Raw genomic sequence first — 24,421 nt, 5'->3', positions numbered from 1 at the left:
AAGGTTGGAAACAAAGAGGAAGGATCAGTAGTTTGAAAATATGGCCTTAGTGATAGAAACGATGCTGGAAATTAATTGTATGATAGACTCCTACAGGACCAATGACTTCACTGCAAATACCTTTTTTAAACAACATGAACCTCATTAAATGGAATACACAGAAATCAAATTGACTACATCTGTGAAAAGAGACGATAGAAAAGCTCCATATCATCAGCCAAAACAAGGCCGGGACAGACTGTGGAACAGACTATCAATTGCTTAAATGCAAGTTCAGACTGAGGCTGAAGAAAATTACAAGTCCACGAGAGCCAAAATATGGCCTTGAATATATTGTTGTTGTTAGGTGTCATCAAGTCCATACCGACTCATAGCAACCCTATGTGCAACAGAACAAAACACTGCCTGGTCCTGGGCCAACCTCAAAATTGTTGCCACGCTTGAGCCCACTGATGCTGCCATTTTCCCATCCATTTTGCTGGGGTCTTCCTCTTTTTCTCTGACCCTCCACCTTACCAAACATGATATCCTTCTCCAATGACTGGTCCCTCCTGACAGTATGTCCAAAGTATGAGAGACGAAGTTTGGCCATCCTGGCCTCCAAGGAGCACTCTGGCTGTCCTTCTTCCAACACAGATCCAACAACGATCTTCCTCATTCACAGTCCAACTTTCGCATGCATATGAGGTTATTGAAAATACCATGGCTTGGATCAGGTGCACCTTAGTCCTCATTTGCTCTTCAACATTTTTAAAAACTTTTGTGCAGCAGATTTGCCTAATGCAATACGTCATTTGAGTTTTTGACTGCTGCTTCCATGAGTCTTGATAGTTGATCCAAGAAGAATGAAGTCCTTGACAACTTCAATCTTTTCTCCATTGATAAGAATGTTGTTTATTGGTCCAGTAGTGAGGATTTTTGTTTTCTTTACATTGAGATGCAATCCATACCAAAGGCTGTGCTCTTTGATCTTCATCAGTAAGTATTTTAAGTCCTCTTCACTTTTAACAAGCAAGGCTGTATCATCTGCATATTGCAAGTTGTTAATGAGTCTTCCTACAATCCTGATGCCACGTTTTTCTTCATATAATCCAGTTTCTTGAATTATATGCTCAGCATACATGTTAAATAAGTATGGTGAAAGAATATAACCCCATCACACACATTTCTTAATTTTAAACCATTCAGTATTCCCATGTTCTGTTCAAACAACTGCCTCTTGGTCCATGTACAGGTTCCTCATGAATACAATTAAGTGTTCCGGAATACTCATACTTCGCAATATTGTCCGTATCTTGTCATGATCCACACAATTGAAAAAAAAATCCACACCATTTCTTTTTGGTACAATGACTCTGTGTACCTTCCATCTTCTTTTGATGCTTTCTGCATCTTTCAATATTTTGCCCATAGAATCCTTTAATACTGAATGTTGAGGTTTGAATTTTTTCCCACTTCCCTCAGCTTAAGAAATGCTGAGTGTTTCTTCCCTTTTGATTTTCTAACTCCGTGTCTTTGCACATTTCGTTATAATATTTGACTTTGTCTTCTTGAGCTGACCTTTGAAATTTTCTGTTCAACTCTTGTGTCTCCTCACTTCTTCCATTTCTTTTAGCATCTCTATGCTTTCCTTCTTTTTTGTCTTGTTAATGACAGTTTGCTTTCTTCCTGTATGATGTTCTTGATGTCATGCACAACTCTTCTGATCTTCAATCTTTAGTGTCTAATTCATCAAATCTATTCTTGAGATGATCTCTAAATTCAGGTGGGATATATTCAATGCCTGAATTTAGAGATCATCTCAAGAACAGAACTGATGCATCAGACTCTAAAGACCAAAGATCAGAAGAGTTGTGGATGACATCAAGAACACTGATTTTCCATGGGAGCAAAGTCTTACTAAATATAATACAAAAATGGCTGCAACCACACATTGACAGAGAACTTCCATAGGTGTGTATCAGGATTGTATTCTTTCATCAAACTTATACAACCTTATGCTGAGCAAATAATCCAAGAAGCTTAATTATATGAAAACTGTGGCATCAAGATTGAAGGAAGACTCATTAACAACCTGTGATATGCAGATGATACAACCTTGCTCACTGAAAGTAAATAGGACTTAATATACTTACTGATGAAATTCAAAGAGCACAGCCTTCGGTATGATTGCATCTCGATGTAAAGAAAACAAAAATCCTCACCACTGGACCAATAAACAACAACCATATAAATGGAGAAAAGATTGATGTTGTCAGAAGACTTCATTTTGCTCAAATCAACATCAATACTCATGGAAACAGCAGTCAAGAAATCAAACAACGTATTGCATCGGGTATATCTGCTGCACAATACCCCTTTACAATGTTGAAGAGTAAACATGTCAATTTGAGCACTAAGGTGCACTGGGCCCAAGCCATGTATTTTCAATAATCTCATATGCATGCAAAAGCTGGACAGTGAATAAGAAAGACCATAGAAGAATTGATGCATTTGAGTTATGGTGTTGGAGGAGAATACTGAAAGTACCATGGACTGCCAAAAGAACAAACAGATTTATGTTGGAAGAAGTAGAGCCAGAGTGCTCCTTGGAAGCCAGGATGGCCAGACTTCATTTCTCATACTTCAGACATATTATCAAGAGGGAACAGTCACTGGAGAAGGATATAATGTTTGGTAAAGTGGAGAGTCGGCGAAAAAGAGGAAGAACCCCAATGAGATGGACTGGTACAGTGGCAGCAGCAATGAACTTGGTGTAGCAATGATTGTTAGGTTGGCCAATAACTGGGCAATGTTTCGTTCTATTGTGCGTAGGGTACCTATGAGTCAGTCCCAATTCGATGGAACCTAACAACAACAACTATGAAACATCTACATTAACAGGACAAGTATAATGTTTTAAAATCCCATTCCAACAAGTGATTAGCAGTGTGGTTCTCAGGGAGTAGGGTGAGCTGGACTGCCCTGTATGATTCAGCTCCCAGCAGGTTATGTCACAGTGACAAGGGGCTCAAGTGCCCAAGAACAAATGGGGGTTAAAGCACTTGCTTCAAACCTATCAATCAGATTTATTACCACCACAGAAAAAAACCTCAGAAGTATTTTCATCTATGAATTCATCAGTTGTGGTAAATAATTGGGTTTACCTCTGCTTGCTCAGAATCTTCTCTAATTTCGCATCCTCTGCAGTTTGAAGACCCAGCGTAGAAGTGAGAGGACATACTGTAGCCAAATACTGGACAAGCTGGATGTGTTGGTTGGGCCGATACGCTCTCCCCTTGCCTTGACTATACAGCCATTCAGCTTTCAAACTGTAATGGGAGAAATAAAGGAGAGAAAATGGCACTGGGGTGGACAATACATGCTTTTAAGCATCAATGAGCTTCCTTCTCAGTTTATCTTTATAGAACAACTTAATATTTCTCATAAATGAAATAAATATAAAGTTCGTCCAAGTTTTTTGTTTTCTTTTTAAATCAATCTTTTTAACTCATTCCTCTTACTTGAATATGTTTTAAACCTTTTGTCTTGCTTAGGGGCACTTTCATAGCATTGTACTAGCGGTTCCAAGTATTTTTTAATTATTTTCAAAGAAGCATTGAGTATTTCCTCCAGTGACTCTGTCAAACTGCAGTACCTAAATGCACTAATTGTGTTTAAATCCATGAGTTCATAATGCCAGTTAGAAAAACATTAATTGATCACAGTTGGAAAAAGCTAGTAAACCACCAACTTATTATTTTAAAAACTGGCAAATAAAAGGTAAGACTGTTAAGATAGAATATTACTAATTCTATCTTTCATATGAAGTACTGGTGTGGATCTGTAGGATAAGCATTGGACTGCTGACCACAAGGTCAGTAGTTCAAACCCACCAGCTGCTCCTTGGAAACCCTGTACAGGATCACATGAATTGGAACTGACTTGACAGCACTTAACAACAACACCACCTTTCATATACAAACTATAATAATTGATAACTATAATTGAAATGGAGTCCTGGTGTGGGTTAATGCGCCAGACTGCAATGCCATTTGAACTGCAAGGTCAGCAGTTCAAGCTCATCAGCTACTCCTCAGAAATCCTATACAGAGTCACTATGGGTCGGAACCGACTCAACAGCACTTAACAGCAACATAATAGAAATAGTTACTTCATATAACCATTCCAGCTAATGAAGAAATGAATGACAGAACTGGAATTTACCTGTTCTATAGATGTAATGAAAGGAGCTCTGGTAGTGTAGTGGTTATGAATCGGGCTGCTAATCTCATGATCTGCAGTTTGAAACTACCAGCTGTTTCACAGGAGAAAGATGAGACTTTCTGCTCCCATAAAGATTTACAGCCTCGGAAACCCTGTACAGGGTCGCTATGAGTTGGAATCGACTCCACAGCACATAATAATAGATAGAATGAATTAATGAAGAATCCCTGGTATGCATTGGTTAAAGCACTCAGCTGTTAACCAAAAGATCAACAGTTGAAACCACCAGTCCATGTGGTAGTCCACTCCTGTAAAGATTTACAACCTTGGGAAACCTATGGGGTAGTTCTCTGCCCTCAAGAGTTCCTATGAGTCAGAACCAATTCAACAACAGTGGGAATGACTTAATGAAAAAGCCCTGGTTAAAGCACTCAGGTGTCAAACAAAACTTCAGTGGTTAGAACCCACCAGTCGCTTTATGGGAAAAAGATGTGTCTGTTCCCATACAGTCTTGGAAACCCTATGGGGCCATTCTACTTTGTCCTATAGGGTCACTATTAACTGGAGTTGACCCAGTACCAATGGAGTAGTAATGACTTAATGAATCTAGGCATTGATCTAAGTTAATACCACAAGAAACAAGAATAGGTACAAATCAACACAAAAAATCAGTTATGCTCCTCCAAAAGGGGAACTCCAAAAAGGAAATCAAGAGGGGGTAAAGCTATTCTTAATAGCCTCTAAAGGATAAAATACCCAGGAACAAACCTAACCAGGGATGTAAAAGACTTGTAAAAGGAAAACTATAAACACTACTTAAAGAAACTAAAAGAAATCTATATAAACAGAAAAATATTTCATGGTCATGTATCAGAAAACTCAACATTGTAAAAATGTCAATACTACCCAAAGCAATCTACAGATATAATACAATCCCTATCTAAATCCCAATAAAATGGCAAAACTAATCACCAATTTTGTATGGGAAGAGTAGAATTGTAACAAAAATGGAGGAGTAGTTAATCTTACCCACCACTAGTCTGTCAGTTTGTTGTACTGTGGTGGCTTGTTATTTGCTGTGATTCTGGAAGCTATGCCACAGGTTTTTTAAATAACAGCAGGTCATCCACGGTGGACAGGTTTCAGATGAGCTTTCAGATGAAGACAGACTAGGAAGGAGGAGAGACTAACTACTTCCAAACATTTAGTCACTGAAAACATTATGAATAGCAGAGAAATATTGTCAGATATAGTGCCAGAAAATGAGCACCTCAGGTTAGAAGACACTCAAAATGCAACTGGGAAACAGCTGACTCCTCAAGTAGAGTAAACCATGATGATGCGAATGGAGTTAAGTCCATGAGACTAAAACCCTTAGGACCTTCATTTGCTGATGGGGCACAACACAAAATGAAAAGAAACAGCTGTAAATATTCATTAATAATTGGAACAAGGAATGTACAAAGTATGAATCTAGGAAAATTGGAAATTGTCAAAAATTAAATGGAACGCATCAACATCAATATTTTAGGCATTAGTGAGCTGAAATGAACTGGTATTGGCCATTTTGAATCTGATGACCACATGGCTTAATATGCCAGAAATGACAAATTGAAGAGAAATGGTGCTACATTCATTGTCAAAAAGAACATATTCAGATCAGTTATGAGGTACAATGCTGTCTGTGATAGGATAATATCCATGCGTCTACAGGGAAGCCTAGTTAATACCACTATTATTCAAATTTATGCACCAACCACTAAAGCCAGTGAGGATGAAATAGAAGAATTCTACCAAATTCTTCAATCTGAAATTAATCAAACATGCAATCAAGATGTACTGATGGTGTTCAAGAGTAGACATCAGTTTGAGAGCAGAGAGCGGGACCCTACCCAGAGAAGCAGTGATGTCTGAACTGGAGCCAGAGATGATGACGTGGAGCAATGGAGCAGCTGGAGACTTTAGATCCAGAGAGGGAGAGCGACTGTGTGCTGAAGACCTGGGAGGTACGGGGGAAGGATTGCATGGAGGGGATTGTAACCATGGCAATGAGACGATATACGATAGAATGAATGTAAGACTGATGTTCTCCCATGTAAATGATCACATAATTCACAATAAAACATTAAAAAAAAAAAAAGAGTAGATATCAGTTTGAGGACTAAGGTATGCCTAACCCAAGCCATTATATTTTCAATTGCCTCATATGCATGTGAAAGTTGGAAGTGAATAAGGAAGACCACAGAAGACGTGATGCATTTGACTTATGGTGTTGGAGGAAAAAAGTACCATGGACTGCCAGAAGAACAAATAAAACTGTTTAAGAAAAAGTTCAGCAAGAATGCTCCTCAGAAGCCAGACTGGCCAGACTTCATCTCTCATATTTTGGATGTGTTGTCAGGGGGACCAGTCCCTTGAGAAAGACATCACGCTTAGTAAAGTGGAGGGTCCATGAAAAAGTGCAAGACCCCAATGAGATGGACTGGCACAGTGGCAGCAGCAATGGGCCAAACAGTAACACTTGTTAGGAAGGCGCAGGACAACGCAGTATTTTGTTTTGCTGCGCATAATAGAGTCACTTGAGTCGAACTGACTCAAAGGTATATAACAAAAACATTTTTCACTAAAATGTAAAAAAAAAAAAAAAGACATATTGATCATTACTGGTGATTGGAATGCAAAGGTAAGAAACAAAGAGGAAGTATTAGTAGTTGGAAAATATGGCCTTGGTGATAGAAATTATGCTGGAGATCACATGATAGAATTCTGCAAAATCAATGATTTGTTCATTTCAAACACCTTCTTTAGACAACATAAGAGACGTCTATACACATGGACCTCACCAGATGGAATACATAGAAATCAAATTGACTACATCTGAGGGAAGAGACCATGGAAAAGCTCTATATCATCAATCAAAACAAGGCCAGGGGAAGATTGTGGAACAGACCATCAATTACTCATATGCAAATTCAAACTGAAACGGAAAAAAATGAAAATAAGTCCACGAGAGCCAAAATATGACTGAATATATCCCACCTGAGTTTAGAACAGATTTGATACATTTTAACACTAAATACCAAAGACCAGAAGAGTTGTGGGATAACATCAAGAACATCATACATGACGAAAGCAAAAAGTCATTAAGAAGACAAGAAAGAAGGAAAAGATCAAAAGGATCTTAGAAGACACAGTGAAACTTGCTCTCCAGCATAGAGACAGATGCTAAATCAAATGGAAGAAATGAGGAGGTCCAAGAGCTGAACAGAAAATTTCAAAGGTCAGCTCAACAAGACAAAGTCAAATATAACAACAAATGTGCAAAGATCTGGAGTCAGAAAACCAAAAAGGAAGAACATGCTCTGCATTTCGCAAGCTGGGGGAACTGAAGAAAAAATTCAAGACTTGACTTTCATTATTGAAGGATTCTCTGAGCAAATTATTGAATGAGGCAGAAAGCATCAAAAGAAGATGGAAAGAATACACAGAGTCACTGTACCAAAAGGAAATGGTAGATGTTCAACTGTTTCAAGAGGTAGCATGTGATCAAGAACCAATGATACTGAAGGAGGAAGTCCAAGGTGCATTGAAGGAAGTGGCAAAGAACAAGGTACCAGGAATTGATGGAATAAAAATTGAAATCTTTCGAGAAAGTGAGGCAGCACTGGAGGCACTCACTAATCTATAACTAATCTATAACAAGAAACTTGGAAGACAACTATATGCTCGACTGACTGGTAGAGATGCATATTTGTGCCCATTCTAAAGAAAGGTGACCCAACAGAGTGAGGAAATCATCAGACAATATCTTTGATATCCCATGCAAATAAGTTTTACTAAAGGTAGTACAGACAAAGCTGCAACCATACATTGACAGAGAACTTCCAGAGGTTCAAGCTGGATTCAGTAGAGGACATGACACAAGGAATATCACTTCTGGTGTCTGATGGATCTTGACTGAAAGCAGAGAATACCAGAAAGATGTTTACCTGTGCTGTTTTGACTATACATAGGCTTTCAATTGTGTGGACCATGACACGCTATGGACAGCATTGCAAAGTATGAGTATTCCTGAACACTTAATTGTGTTCATGAGGAACCTGTACATGGACCAAAAGGCAGTTATTCAAATAGAACATAGGAACACAGAATAGTTTAAAATTAAGAAAGGTGTGCGACAGGGTTGTATTCTTTCACCATATTGATTCAACCTCTGTGCTGACCAAATAATCCAAGAAGCTGGGTTATATGATGAAAATCGTGGCATCAGGATTGGGGGAAGACTCATTAACAACCTGCGATATGCAGTTGATACACCCTTGCTTGTTGAAAGTGAAGAGGACTTAAAATACTTACTGATGAAGATCAAAGAGCACATCCTTTGGTATGGATTGCATCTCAATGTAAAGAAAACAAAGATCCTCATCACTGGACCAATAAACAACATTCTTATCAATGGAGAAAAGACTGAAGTTGTCAAGGACTTCATTCTTCTTGGATCAACTATCAACACTCATGGAAGCAGCAGTCAAGAAATCAAACAGCGTATTGCATTAGGCAAATCTATTACCCAAGACCTTTTTTTAAAAAATCTTATAATGTTGTTGTTGTTTTTAAGCACTGTCACAAATCAGTTCCAACTCATAGCAACCTTGTATAGGGTTCCCGAGGAGTGGCTGGAGAGCTTGAACCACCGACCCTGTGGTTCAAACCGACTTTTCAGTCCTGCACATAAACCCATAGCACCATGTCAGGACTCTGCACAAAACCTTTTTAAAGTGTTGAAGAGCAATGATGTCAGCTTGAGGACTAAGGTGTGCCTGACCCAAGCTATGGTATTTTCAATCACCTCATATGTATGCGAAAGCTGGACAGTGAATGAGGAAGACTGTAGAAGAATTGTTGCTTTTGAGTTATGGTGTTGGAGGAGAACATTGAAAGTGCCAAAAGAACAAACAGATCTGTGTTGGAGGAAGTGCAGCCAGAATGCTCCTTGGATGCCAAGACGGCCAAACTTGGTCTCTCATACTTCAGACACATTGTCAGGAAGGACCAGTTGCTGGAGAAGGATATCATGTTTGGTAAGGTGGAGGGTCAGAGAAAAAGAGGAAGACCCCCAGCAAGATGGATTGGCAAAGTGGCAGCATCAATGGGCTCAAGCGTGGCAACAGTTGTGAGGTTGGCCCAGAATCAGGCAGTGTTTCATTCTGTTATGCATAGGATCACTATGAGTTGTTACCTACTCGACTGCACCTAACAACAACAAGCATGCACACTGAGTTCTTTCAGACTCCCAGCTAAGAATTGTGGGAAGCAGCAGCACCAAAACCAAAGTATGCACCAAATTCAAGGTTGTTTTTGTTCTAGTTGTCAAACTCGAAACTAAACCAAAATAGTTTGCAAGGAAGACCAAATGAGAGCCCTGTTTGTTAAAAACTTGTTCCATTTTTAAAAGCAAAACAATGACAGGAAAAGAAAACATTAAGAGGGACCGTGTGTTCTTACAAGTATCTTCCTCTGGACTTTCTCTGAGTTCAACCACCAAGAACTTTGAGAGCTGGGAGGTCTGAATAATGCTGGTGACTATTCTTGCCACTATATCAAAACCTGAGCTAAAAGAGCGCATCAGCCAATGACAACAGCAGAGAGTGATGGCAGGGTTGAGAACCCCATGATCATGTCCCATGCTAGTGGAAAATAAATCAATGTGGTTACAGAATGAAACAAGAGGGTCAGAGACTCGTTCAAACAGTACGTGATGGATTCTGACCAAAGCAAGCGTCACGGGGAGTGTGGGGTGGTGGGGTGCTTTGGGAAGAGGAAGGAAGAAGCAGCACCCATCGATCAGGTTGGGGGAGAGAAGATAGGAGGAAAAGCCCTGAATTCCTCACCAAAGGCCAATTTCAGAGGGGGTTACAATCTATGCTTTGGCCAAGGGTAGTAGTGGAGGAGAATGGGAAAGGATAGCTTGGGATGGGGGGTATCATTTAAGACTTAAGCACCCCACGCACCCAGTAAAAGGTTCACAGGCTCGACCCAAAACCTACACATTTATTCTAAGAAGCCACCCCAAGCTGAAGGGCTGTTGCAGGGCAAGAGGGCTGAGGACAGGGGGAAGAAGGCAGAGACACCAGGTCATGTAATTACCAACAAGTTGATTGTGTGGTGTGTTTTTTCACAGTTGAGTTAGATGTGCCCCACCAACTACAATGGGAATCTATTTAAATACAGGAGGATGAGTCAAACTTTTCCACACTCTGGCTGTAGAATTTATTCTAATAAACTTTGAGAAAATACAAATAGATAATTTTTTGACATAATCTCCATGCTTTTCAATACACTTTGTCTGTCAACACGCTTCCATATTCCCTTATCAAAAAATGTTTTAAGTTAAGATATGCACCACGAATGCATTGCTGTCGTCACTTCTTCAATAGAAGTGAATCTTCATCTTCAAAGGGCTGCTTTCCAGGAGACGAAATAGGTGAGAGTCTGATGGAGCAAGATTAGGGCTAGAGGGAAGATTCTTAAAAACACCTCAAAAAAAAGTTTTTGCAGTGTCAACAGTATGGGCAGAGGTGTGCAGACATACAGTGTCATGCAAGATCACAATGCCCTTGGATAGCAGTCCTCTGTGCTTAATCCGAAGTTCAGACTTCTGTTCTTCAGTAAGTGGAATAAGCACTATTGATTGTTGAACATTTTTCCTTACAGTGTTCCAATAGTGGCCCTTGAGAATCCCAGAAAACTGTAAGCATCAATTTTCCAGCTGATGGTTGACTTTTGAACTTTTTCTTGGTTGGCGATTGAGGATGTTTCCATTCCATACTCTGCCATTTACTCTCAGGCTCGTAGTGATGAATCCATTTTCATCACCAGTAACAATTTTCTTAAAGAAACTTTTACCTTCCTTCATTCAAGTATCGGTCCAAATTTTGTTTGCAGGTGTCCAAACACTTAGTCCTGGTATAGCGTTGTGGGCTAATGCACCAGACTACAAAGTCATTTGAACTGCAAGTTTGGTGGTTCAAGCTCACCAGCTGCTCCTTGGAAACCCTATATAAGGTCATTATGGGTCGAAATCGACTGAATGGCACTTAAAACAACAACAAATACTTAGTGCTCTTTGTGCTCTTCTGTGAGTTGTTTCAGTACCCACCTTGCATAAACTTTTTGAAACCCAAGTCTGTCACGGATTATCTCATAGGCAGAGCCATGGCTGATTTGCAAATGATTTGCCACATAATCCACTGTAACTCATCTATTAGACAGAATCATTTCATGTGCATGCTCAATGTTGTCATCAGCTGTGGATGCAAACAGGCATTTTAATATAACTCTAGTGTGGATGATTTTTGAATCACTTTCATACTTTCTTGATCCAGGGACTTTGTCAACTACGTAGACAGTGGTTACACTGGACAGAATGATTTGTTATAGCATAATTTATGTATTTCAAACACAAAAAAATTATTATCATTTACAATATCTTAAGGTGACTTGTCCTTGAATGGAAGCTTCCTTTCAAAGTACTTTGAGATCCTCAAGAAGTATCTAGAAAATTAACTACTGTGGAATATAAAGACTGCTTAACTTGAATGAGGGTGAGGGGAGGGGAGGGACTACGGTTTTTCTTTTTGATTAACACTGTCCTCCAGGCAGTTGAGGAAGTTCTATATTATCTGTTTTTGCTTGCTAAGAGTTGGGTTCCACAACAAATTTATTTTCAATAACCTGGTTAGCTTAGCGACATGACAATGTGTGGTATATTCACAGATGTGGAGGAAGAAAATTCTGGAAAACCAGGGAGGAAAATGATCTCTATTCTCCCTTTTAGACAATGTTTGTATGAAGTCTAAGTGGCGAGAAGTAGAAAACTATGTTTCTCACACTGGAGCTGCGGAGGCAAGGGAAGGAGAAAGAATTCTCTTCATTTGTTCCCTCAGACAGAACTGGGGAGACAGAAGCATGACCACTGGGCAATCAGTAAACACAGACTCCTTCTTCCTGAGGCCATGGAATGATCTAGCACCACAGGTCTGCCCCAGTCCTCAGTGGGAGCAGAGAGGCCTTGTTTAAGCTTTGGACTCTACCACTGCTCTGTCCTTCCCAGCCCTTGGGAAAGCCCCAATCATGATCAGGTTCTCACAGGGAGAGTCAGAACCCGGCAGCCAAAACTTTATCCTAGGAGGGAGGGATGGTCCTGAAAATGCCTTGTCCTCAGAGCTGGTGGGCCTTGTGCCCACAGGCTGGGGTCAGTTAGTAAGCACGGTGACTGTATTCTTTCCTGGCTAGAATCAGGGAAGCTCACTTGTCTTTGCCTTTTTCTTCTTTTTGGTCCCATGTGATGTCTGATCCCCAATTAAAGTGGCTGTCTCCTTTTTTTGCTTTTGGACTGAGGCCCTACTTGTGGCGGTGGCTGTGGCTCAGTTGGTACTGGTGGCTGTGGCTGAGTTGGTACTGGTCTTCTCTGTGGCTTTCTTTTTCCTCTTTTTTGCCTCTTTCTCCACCTTGACAGAGTCATGATGCCTGACTCCTGGAGAATGTTGGAGGCAGACACAGCTGCCTCCTGCCACCTCTGCGCCTTGTTGCTGTCCTTGCTGCTGGACGGGAGGGCGGTCGCTTCTGGCAGGACTGGCAGGGAGAAGGGGGTGTGCTTCCTTCTCAGGGTTGCCAGGGATACACATGAAGAAAAGATGAAAACCATCAGCCTCTGAGGCAGATTTCTGTACCTTGGCCTCTGTTACAACAACTCCTTCTTGGTCTACATCAAGGTTCCACATAAGCACAATAAGTGTTCTGGAATTTTCATTCTTCTCAATGTTTTCTATAGTTTGTTATGATCCACATAGTCAAATGCCTTTACATAATAAATAAAATGCAGGTAAATATCTTTCTGGTATTCTCTGCTTTTAGTCAAGAGACACGTGACATTAGCAGTGACATCCATAGTTCTATGTCTTCTGAATCCAGCTTGAATTTCCGGCAATTCACTACTGATATATGGCTGCAACCGTTTTTTTGTTAGGGTTTTTTTTTAAGCTCTTATTGTGTATTGAGTGAGTGAAGGCTTACAGGACAGATCATCCTTTTTATATTCAACAGATCATTGTAATGATTACAATACTCTGCACGCATCCTTAGCCAACAGTAATTACCTCTATAATTGGCTTACTTTTTTGGTGTACACATACCACATTATAAATATATATTTGTTTAAATGTCCTAAGGGCACATTTCTGCAACTGGTTTTTAATTATCTTCAGCAAAAATTTATTTTTTGTGCTATATTAATGATATTGTCTGATAATTTCTACATTATGTTGGACTATCTTTCTTTGGAATGGACATAAATATGGATCTCTTTCAGTTAATTGGCAAGGTAGTAGTTTTCCAAATTTCTTGGCATAGAGTGAGAGCCTCCAATATTGCATCTGTTTACTAAAAAATTTCAGTTGTTATTCCATCAATTCATGGAGTCTTGTTGTTGTTTGTTTGTTTGTTTTTTGCCAGTGCCTTTAGTGCAGCTTAGACTTCTTCCCTCAGTACTATCGATTCTTGATCATGTGCTACTCTTGATATGGCTGAAAACTGACCAATTATTTTTGGTACAGTGACTCTGTGATTTCCTTCCATCTGCTTTTTTTTTTTTTCTTAAATGTTTTATTGTGAATTATGTGAGAGTTTACATGGGAGAACATTAATTTTACATTCATTCTATCGTATATCGCCTCATTGCCATGGTTACAATCCACTCCATGCATCATCAACCAACCAAAGGGTATACCCTGCAATCCTGCCCCCCGTACTCCTCAGGTCTTCAGCTCACAGTCGCTCTCCCTCTCTGGATCTAAAGTCTCCAGCTGCTCCATCGCTCCACGTCATCATTTCTGCCTCCATTTCAGGCATCAGTGCTTCTCTGGGTAGAGTCCCGCTCTCTGCTCTTCTCCCTTGATGGTCCTAAGGACCTCTGCTCCTAGACTGAAAAGTTAATCACTCCCTTCCTTGCTATAAAACGTCTACCTTTACATTTCCAACCCTCACAATCAGTCCTGATAACAATTATTCACTGTTGTATCACAAGAGACCCATCTGCATTTCATTGCATCAGCCCTGCCTAGACAGATTGGATACTACTCACTGGAGATTCTACCTTCTTTCAAGCCCTGTGGATCTAGGTTCCCTCTTGAAAGCTTGTAAGCCAGTAACTTCTTGCCTTTGCAGCCCCCCAGCCCCCATTTTGGGTAGCCAATGTCCAAGTTGCCCATCCCTGTCTACTCTGTGTGCCTTCCATCTTCTTTTGATGCTTCCTGCTTCACTCAATGTTCTTGCCCATTGAATCCTCCAATATAGAAAATTGAGGCTTGAATATTTTACTTGATTTTTTTCAGCTTGAGAGATGCCTAACATGTTATTCTGCTTTGGTTTTATAACACTAGGTCATTGTGCATTTCATAATACTTTGCTTCCACATGCTGTTCTTTGAAATTTTCTGTTCAGTTCTTTATGTCATCATTTCTTCCTTTCACTTTAGCTATTCTATGTTCAAAAGCAAGTTTCAGAATCTTTTCTAGCATTCATTTTGTTCTTTCTTTCATTCCTGTTTCTGGTTTTTTGTTTTTTTTTAATTACCTTTTGTTTCTTCATATCTGATGTCTTTGATATAATCTCACAACTCTTCTGGTCTTCAGTCACTAGTGTTCAGTGCATCAAATCAATTCCTGAGATGGTCTCTAAAGTTAGGTGGAATATGCTCAAAGTTTTATTTTGGCTCTTGTAAACTTCTTTTACGTCTTCCTTAAGCCTTCTGCCTCTTCACTCTTTCTAGTCTGTCTTAGTATAGAAGCTCCACAGAAACCTGTTGACCATGGGTGACCCTGCTGGTATTTGAAATACTAGTGGCACAGCTTCCATTTTCACAGCAACATACAACCCACCATAGTACAACAAAGTGACAGTTGAGTGGTGGATATCCTCATGCTAGTTACTTACAAAAAAAAAAAAAAAAAAGTTGCCCCCCCAGAGTTGAATCCAACTCAAGGCAACCTCCTGTATATCAGAATAGAATTGCACTACATAGGGTTTTTAGTAGCTGATTTTTCATCAAGGCTTTCTTCCAAAGTGCCCCTGTTGTTGTTGTTAGGTGTCATCGATTCGGTACTGACTCATAGTGACCCTATGCACAATGAAACACTGCCCGATCCTGGGCTAACCTCACAATTGTTGCCACATTTGAGCCCACTGATGCTGTCACTTTGCCAATCCATCTCGCTGGGAGGCGGGGGGGAGGGGGGGGTCTTCCTCTTTTTCTCTGACCCTCTACCTTATTAAACATGATATTTCTCTCCAGTAACTGGCCCCTCCTGACAATATGTCCAAAGTATGAGAGACCAAGTTTGGCCATCCTGGCCTCCTAGGAGCACTATGGCTGCACTTCTTCCTACACAGATCTGTTGGTTCTTTTGCCAGCACATAAGCACTTTCAATACTATCCTCTAACACCATAACTCAAAGACATCACTTATTCTACCATCTTCCTTATTCACTGTCCAATTTTCACATGCATATGAGGTTATTGAAAATACCATGGCTTGGGTCAGGGGTATCTTAGAACTCAAATTGACATGTTTTCTCTTCAACACTTTAAAAAGGTCTTGTGCAGCAGATTTGCCTAATGCAATATGTCGTTTGATTTCTGCTGTTTCCAACAGTGTTGATGGCTGATCCAAGAAAAATGAAGTCTTTGACAACTTCAACCTTTTCTCCATTGATAAGAATGCTGTTTATTGGTCCAGTGATGAGGATTTTTGTTTTCTTTACATTGAGATGCAATCCATACCAAAGACTGTGGTCTTTGATCTTCATCAGTAAATACTTTATATCCTCTTCACTTTCAGCAAGCAAGGTTGTATCATCTGCATATCGCAGGTTGTTCATGAGTCTTCTTCCTCCAATCTTGATGCCACGTTTTTCTTCATATAATCCAGCCTCTCAGATTATTTGCTCAGCATACAGGTTGAATAAGTATAGTGAAAGAATACAACCTTGTCACACACCTTTCCTAATTTTAAACCATTCAGTGTTCCCATGTTCTGTTCAAACAACTACCTCTTGGTCTATGTACAGGTTGCTCATGAGCAAAATTAAGTGTTCTAGACTACTCATACTTTGCAATGTTGTCCATAGCTTGTCATGATCCACACAATTGAAGGCCTTTGCGTAGTCAATAAAGCACAGGTAAACAACTTTGTGGTATTCTCTGCTTTCAGCCAAGATCCATCTGACATCAGCAATTATATCCCTTGTTCCACGTGTCCTCTTCTGAATCTGGCTTGAACTTCTGGAAGTTTTCTGTCAATGTATGCTTGCAGATGTTTCTGTATTACCTTTAGTAAAAGTTTACTCGCATGGGATATCAAAGATATTGTCCGATGATTTCTGCATTCCCTTGGGTAGACTCAAACCACCAATCCTTTGGCTAACAGTTAAGCATTTAACCATTTGCACCAATCAGCAACTTGTGTGTTATCAACTCAACTCCAACTCATAGCAAACCTATAAGACAGAGGAGAATTTCCCCAAAGGGTTTTCTAGACTGTAATCATTACAGGAGTGGATCAACAGGTCTTTTCTCCCCTGGAGCAGCTTGTGGGTTTCAGAAGAAAACCTTTCAGTTATCAGTCAAATACTTAACCATTGTGCCACCAGGGTTCCTCCAAGGAACTTACTACCCCCAAATCTCTGATTCCACTGATCAAATATGTCACCCCATTCTATAGGGATTCTAGCTCCAAATCATAAACAATGATCAGAGTTGGAGCAGAGAAGGGAAGAACCAATCAGCAAGTCAGAGACCAATTCAAAATCACAACTTTATACCTATTTTCCCTGAGTTGCTGCTATAAACGGTAGCTGGCTAATAGATAGTATAATACTGCCCTGGGGTTACAAGCTTTTGTGGAATGCTCTGAGTCACTAAGCAACATCTATAACATAGTTTCTATACACACACACAAAAAAAATGTGTTTCAAGCCCCAAACAATTGATTAACAACAACAACAAAAAACTTTTAGAAATAAAATAGTTATATGTTGGGCACTAAGTCACACTCACAAGCCACAAATTTGGGGGATTGATATTCAATTATTATCTTTTTTAAAAAGGACAAAAAATCCTATATGATCAGCATAGTTTTCTACACAGCTGCACTAACTTAATTTCAAAATACTGACTTTACTACAGTTTATTAATTTATTGTGAAGTGCTGTTGAGTCAGTTCCGACTCATAGTGACCCTCTGTAGGGTTTCCAAGGAGCAGCTGGTGGGTTTGAACTGCTGACCTTATGGTTCACAGTCCAGTGCTTATCCTATAGCACCACACCAGAAGTCCTTACTTCTTGTTGTTGTTGTTAAGTGCCATCGAGTCGGTTCCGACCCATAGCGACCCTGTACAGGGTTTCCGAGTCCTTACTTATTAATCCAGAAATGGCCCGTTCAGTCACGTCCATGACAAATGCAATGTTTACAGGTCATATTCACCTTTCCTTCTGAGAAATCATGTATCCATCTAGGACTCTGAGGTTTAAGCACCAGCTGACGATGTATGGTCGATAGTCAAACCCTGGAATGGAAGGTGTTGCCATAACACAAGGATTGTTCATGATTGACAACTGCTCCAGTTTAGTCAAGGATGCCAAGTAAGAGATCTGGAACAAAGGACATCTTTGTTGAATGAAATGGACTATTCAATGTCAAGCACAAGGCTTCCGCTGATTACACATCTTTGGCAGCATTTGACATGTAACAACTTCTCTCTTGTTCTGCAAAATTACAAGCAACACTCTTCCATTATCCACTGACTTCCAAAATTCCAACAATACAGCCATTTGTACTTGCTGCACAAAGTCCCTTACAAAAGTATCAGCACTATTTCCTAGCAGAGAAAACCCTATTTTAAAAAAACATAATAGCAGCTAAGCCAATGTAGACAGGGTGACTTGTTAGTCCCTTTAATGTAGATGTCAGTCTACCAACACTCATCTCCCAATGGAATGATTATCCCATTACAAATAAAACTAAGCTGTAATGACGCACTGACATTAAGAAAAAGTGGAAAGAAAAATAATGATCATCTAGAGTTAAGTGTTTCTTCTTGATAGGCAGTTTCTTTCAAAATGTTCACAATCTAAAGTTGAGCTCAAAGTCTTCTCCTTGACTTTCCAGCTTCCTTGATCCCCATAGAACAGGCTCAAATTTTACCTCATTTAAGTCTCGGATTTCATTTTCTGCCAAAGAAAGCACAGTGAGATTTCTGGGTAGAAAAGCAGATGCCATTCTGAGAGAGGTGATGATGTTTCCATGTAAAAGCAGGGTCTTGAAAGTAAAAATAAGATGAATTACAAATCAAAAGATTACAAATAAATTTGTCTAACAGCACCTAAATGGCATCCTCACTGCAGGGCTAAAGCGTCAGACTGCAAAGTCATTTGAACTGCAAGGTTGGTGGTTCACGCTCACCAGCCACTCCTTGAAAACTCTACACAGGGTCGCTATGAGTCGGAACTGACTCGATGGCACTTAACAACAACAACAACTGCTACAAGAAGGAGCTCTGGTAGCGTAGTAGTTATAAATCGGGCTGCAAACCTCAGGGTCAGCAGTTTGTAACTATCAGCTGTTCCGCAGGAGAAAGATGAGGCTTTCTGCTCCCACAAAGATTTACAGCCTCGGAAACCCTATACAGGGTCACTATGAGTCGGAACCAATTCCACGGCATATTACCACCACCACCCCTGCTACAAGAGCCCTAGGTTGTCTTTTGTTCCAACTACTTCTTCTCAAGGCAGTATCCTAAGCCCAAGATAATTTAAAGACTTTCCTAAAAACACGTTTGGAAGAGCAACTAGAATGTTGTAAGATTTAAGTTATTCAATAATGAGCAGCAATTTCCCCATCACATTTGTTTGCTTCCTTATCAAAAGAGTGGGTGAAAAAAAATGAAAAGGAAAGATTCATAACAACAATCATGCATGAAACAAATTTTTCACGAGAGAAAGATAACCCAAAAACCATAATTTGCAACTGTGTACTCTTGGTACTAAAAATTCAAGCAAGGTAGAATGTGCTAATGGCAGATGAAGCTGACTCAAAAGAAGTCAGCAACAATCACGAATAAATCCAAGATCTGAGCTTCCAGGATGATAAAATAATCATACTTATTCTGAAAAAAAAAAAGTTCAATTGTCTTTTGACGTCTATCAGTATAACATCTGAAGACATCAAATCATTTAGAATTATTGCTAAAGAGGAGTTCTACTAAAGATGTGGGGCAAACTAAACTAAAATACTGCTTCTGAGGTTAATAATATCCAGTGAAGCAAAAATATGGAAAAAGCCCTACATGTGTTTCTTGAAGATCATACTAATTACTACATATTTGATTACATGATACATTCCCCTCCATAAAAGTATTATATGCTACAGGTTTTTTTTCAATTAAAGTAAAATAAGTTTTCATAATGTAATACAAGTGAAAACAATTCTCAGTGTTAAAAATAGATTCAAATTCCGGGATGATGACTCTCAATCTCACCTGCTATATGCTAAAGAACATGAACTACTAGCACTGGCTGGCTGGACATAAAGGGAGTACCGTCATGTTAGAAGACATGACCAGAGTGCAAACAATGACTGGTTTTATATAAAATACATCAGTTCTAGAAATTAACAACAAAAAGTTTCATACTGAATTACTAGTAAGCCTATAGAATTTTTATCATACTAAACTTGATTTGTTTTTCACATACATAAGGCTGATTTCAGGCTAATCAGATAACTTTTTCTTGGAATCCTCTTTTTTTTTTTTTCCCTTGATATTTCAATATAAATTTTGAAAATAACATATCTAGAAAACTCACTTACCTTCAGGGACACTAATTTAGATAGATCACCAATCTGGGGTATGTTATTGTCTGATAAATCGAGGTGCTGTAAAGTTGTGCAGCTATTGATTTGTTCCATGGCCTATAGCAAGAAAAGCATACATTTTATTGTGTACCCAAAATCAAAATATAAGATTCTTTTCTACTGCTAGAGCAGGAGTATGCCCACACATACATAAGAGTTTAAAAGTAGATATTGTGTACATGGGTATTTACCTTTGCTGCAAACATACCTATGAATGTGGTAGAGCATACAGTGGGCAAAATGAAGAAAACTTCTTAGATATTATCAAACATTTAACAGCAATGAGTAGCTGGGCCCAGGGGATCAAGACCATAGTCTCAGGGGACATCGTGGTCAATTGGCATAACATAGTCCACAAAGACAATGTTCTACATCCTACTATGGTGAGTAGAGTCTGGGATTCTAAAAGCTCATGAGTGTGCAATTAAACGATGAGTGTAAAACTGATGTTCTCCCATGTAAACAATCACTCAATTCACAGCAAAAACTTAATTTAAAAAAGCTCATGAGTGGCCATCTAAGGTGCAACTATTAATCTCTTCAAGTGTGAACGAAAGTAAAGTGATGAGAATTGAAGATGTTTGAAATCAATTAGTCCAATGGACTAATGGAACATGTGGACATTAGTTTCCATGACTCTGAGACCAGAAGAACTAGATGGTGCCTGGTTACCATTACCAACTGCTCTAAAAAGGATCCCATTAGAAAGGTCCAGATAGAGTGGGAGAAAATGTGGCAAAAAAAAATCCTCAAAACTGAAAAAACAACTTACTAGTCAGAAAGAGACTAGAGGAACCCATCTCTGTGGCCCAATTTTCAGGCAAACAATAGATAGGTATAGGGGGGAGTGGAGCAACAACACTTGAAAGGTATGCTCACCATCAAATAGTCAATCATTCAAAATCAAAAGGCCAAGCTTGACCTAAGGACACAGTTACAAAGAGGTGGGAAGGTGGGTGGAATGAAAACAGGAAGTACAGGGAGGAAGTGGGATAAGTGTATTAGACGGAAGGAATTACAATCAATGAGATGGAACAAAGTGTATAATTTGTTGAATATAAAGCCAACAATCTTGTCTATAAACCTTCACTCAATTCACAATAAAAAGTTAAAAAATAAAAAAAAAGATTCTTTCGTATTCCTTATAGAAAAATAATCTCCTACCTCCTCCTTTCAATACTGGAAGCAGAGAAACAGAGCTTAGTGTTGGAGACCACCCGAGAACTAGCCATGAGGAAGGGAGTCACGTCTGGACAATGGTATGAGGAAGCAGCACACCGCTAGTGACTCACAACAAGCGTAATATGTCGGCACACTGATGTAGAACGCGACGCCCTGATGTGATTACTCAGACTCTGTGTGGCATTCTAGGGGTAATGAAATGCTAAATAATGGGTCTGGTTTTGAGGATGTATACCAGGAAATGTTCCTGGCCTAAAAAATCAAATAGTCTTCGATGTCTTTTTGATGTATGCTTTCCTGAGAGGTTTCGTGGAATACAGAAGCTAATATTGAGGCATGCTTTATCTCGGGGCTCTTGATCCTAGAGACCATGAGTCCTGCTAGGCTCTTAATCCTAGAGATCATAAATCCTGCTATCTCTCTTAAACCCTAACCGGTGTCTGTGTTTTATTTCTGAAGCTGCATCTTCTCCTTCTGACCCTGGTTGCCTGAGCTGGCTCACGCAGCTTAGCAAAAGAAAGGCGGTATTGTCAGAATTTAGTAAACTGTCATGTTGCACACGTTTCCACCTTCATTATAGTTTAAGGAGCAGAAGGCTAACAAAAAGTTCATATTGCCCCAGATATTTATAGCTTGAAAAAACTTCAGTGATGACACAGTGTAGTTTGTATGGTGTAGACTTTACAAGTAACAGTCAAGCCAGACTGTCTGGATTTTAATCACGGCTCTACAATTTCCTGGCTGTGTGACCTTGTGCAAGTTACTTAGCTTCTCTGGGCAAAAAACTATACTTAACTCATAGGTTCTACCACTCATCTGTCAATTTGTCATAATGTGGTTGCTTGTGTGTTGCTGTGGTGCTAGAAGCTATGCCACCGGCATTTTAAATACCAGCAGGATCATCTATGGCAATCAGACTTCAGCAGAGCTTCCAGACTAAGAAAGAATAGGAAGAAGAGGCAGACCACTTTTGAATGGTTAGCCACTGAATAGCAAAAGAACAATGTCGGATACAGTGCCAAAAGATAAGCCACTCAGTTTGGAAAGCACTCAAAACACAACTGGGGAAGAGCTGCTTTCTCAAAAAAAAAAAAAAAAAAAAAAAGTTGACTTTAATGGCGTGGATGGAGTGAAGCTTTTGGGACTTTAACTTGCTGATGTGGCACAAGTCAAAATAAGATCAAACAGCTGCAAGCATCCATTAATAACTGTAACATGGACTATACCAAGTATGAATCTAGGAAAATTGGAAGTTGTCAAAAATCAAATAAAATACATAAATATCGATATCCTAGGTATTAGGGAGCTGAAATAGATTGCTGATATGCAAGTTCAGGCTGAAGCTAAAGGAAATTAAAACAAGTCCACAAGAGCCAAAATATGACTTTGAGTATATTCCACCTGAATATAGAGACCATCTCAGGAAGAGATTTGATGCATTAGACACTAATGACGGAAGACCACAAAAGCTGCAATGACATCAAGAACATCATACATGGATACAGCAAAAGGTCATTAAAAATACACGAAAAAGATAAAACATCAAAGTAGATGTCAGAAGAGACTCTGAACATTTCTCTTGAGCGTAGAGAAGATAAAGCAACTAGAAGAAATTATGAAGTGCAAGATGTGAACAGAAAATTTCAAAGAGAAACTTGAGGAGACAAAGCCAAATTTTATAACAAAATGTAAAAAGATCTGGAGTTAGAAAACCAAAAGGGAAAAACACACATCATTTCTCATGCTAAAAGTACTGGACAAAAAATTTAAGCCTCAGGTTGTAATACTGAAGGATTCTATGTATAAACTATTGAATGACATGGGAACATCAAAAGAAGATGAATACACAGACACTGTACCAAAAAGAATTGGTCTAGCCGGGAGCAGCTATAAAACCAGAAGATACTTCTTGAAAGAAGGTCCGACAGGAAAAATACAAAACAATAAGAGCAGTCCGACTGTTACCACAAGAACATGCAGTTTGCTTGCCCAGGAGACATCAAGGCAAGTGGTCGGATCCTCTCCGTGCAAATTCTCTTCCAAGACTAAGATGCAAGGGAAATATACGCTTTGATTGGCAACCATGCAAGTCACCCAGAGGGGAAGTGACCGAAGAACATCAATGAAGTGGCGAGCTAAGCCCTACATCGTTCAGCAAACTACTTTGAACCCGGGTGGAGACCTGGTCGGCCAGCAGCGAGGCAAGACCTGGGGACTCATGGACTCAGAGTCAATGACACAGCCACAGAGGACTAGAATGGAGAGCGGGGTGGCCAGCTGATAAAAAGAGAGCGGACAGACGCAAGAACACCCACACTCTCAGATGATACCCACTTGACCTGGCTTCAATGACTGGATAAACAGAGCTCAACCCGAAGAACAAAGAAGAGGAAAAAAGCATCATCTGATACAATTCAATAAACATGACCTACACCTATAAATGCAGTAGCTCAAAAGAGGTCTCCCTGCTGCAAGAACTATTCCCATCCCCTCCACACAAAGGGTAGACAGGGATGGGCAACTTGGACACTGGCTACCCAAAATGGGGGGAGGGATACAAAGGTAAGAAGTGACTGGCTTACAAGCTTTCAAGAGGGAACCTAGATCCAAAGGGCGTGGAGGAAGGTAGAGTCTCCAGTAAATAGTGTCCAGCCTGTTCAGGAAGGGCTGATGAAACGAAATACAGATGGGTCTCTTGTGATGCAATATTGAATAATTGTTATCAGGACTGATTGTGAGGGTTGGAAATCTAAAGGTGTACATTTTGTAGCAAGGAAGGGAGTGATTAACTTTTCAGTCTAGGAGCGGAGGACCCTAAGACCATCAATGGAGAAAAGCAGAGAGCGGGATCCTACCCAGAGAAGCAGTGGAGCCTGAGATGGAGGCAGAGAAGATGACGTCAAGAGATGGTGTGGTCACAGAGACAGAAACAGATTAAAAGTGAAAGGATGGGAAAAAATATACCAAGCAAACTGCAATAAAAAGCGAACAGGAGGGGCAGTGCTAATCTCGGATAAAATAAACTTTAAGGCAAAAGCCAGCATAATAGATAAAGATGGACATTAT

General features: G+C 39.7%; 1 protein-coding gene across 1 annotated transcript in view; it reads right to left on the bottom strand.

Annotated features, from left to right (window-relative positions):
- Window positions 1-24,421, bottom strand: part of CEP97 (centrosomal protein 97kDa) — a 60,170-nt gene that overhangs the window by 23,087 nt on the left and 12,662 nt on the right. Inside the window, exons 4-7 of the mRNA XM_006868623.1 lie at window positions 20,129-20,230; window positions 18,467-18,580; window positions 17,747-17,913; window positions 3,147-3,311 (exon numbers count right to left, since the gene is read on the bottom strand). Of these exons, the coding sequence (XP_006868685.1) occupies window positions 3,147-3,311; window positions 17,747-17,913; window positions 18,467-18,580; window positions 20,129-20,230 (548 nt within the window). The remainder of the gene's footprint in view (window positions 1-3,146; window positions 3,312-17,746; window positions 17,914-18,466; window positions 18,581-20,128; window positions 20,231-24,421) is intronic.

This window comes from Chrysochloris asiatica, unplaced genomic scaffold (genome assembly GCF_000296735.1).
Source record: "Chrysochloris asiatica unplaced genomic scaffold, ChrAsi1.0 scaffold00120, whole genome shotgun sequence".
Classification (NCBI taxonomy): domain Eukaryota; kingdom Metazoa; phylum Chordata; class Mammalia; order Afrosoricida; family Chrysochloridae; genus Chrysochloris; species Chrysochloris asiatica.
This window is presented reverse-complemented; position numbering and strand designations above follow the sequence as displayed.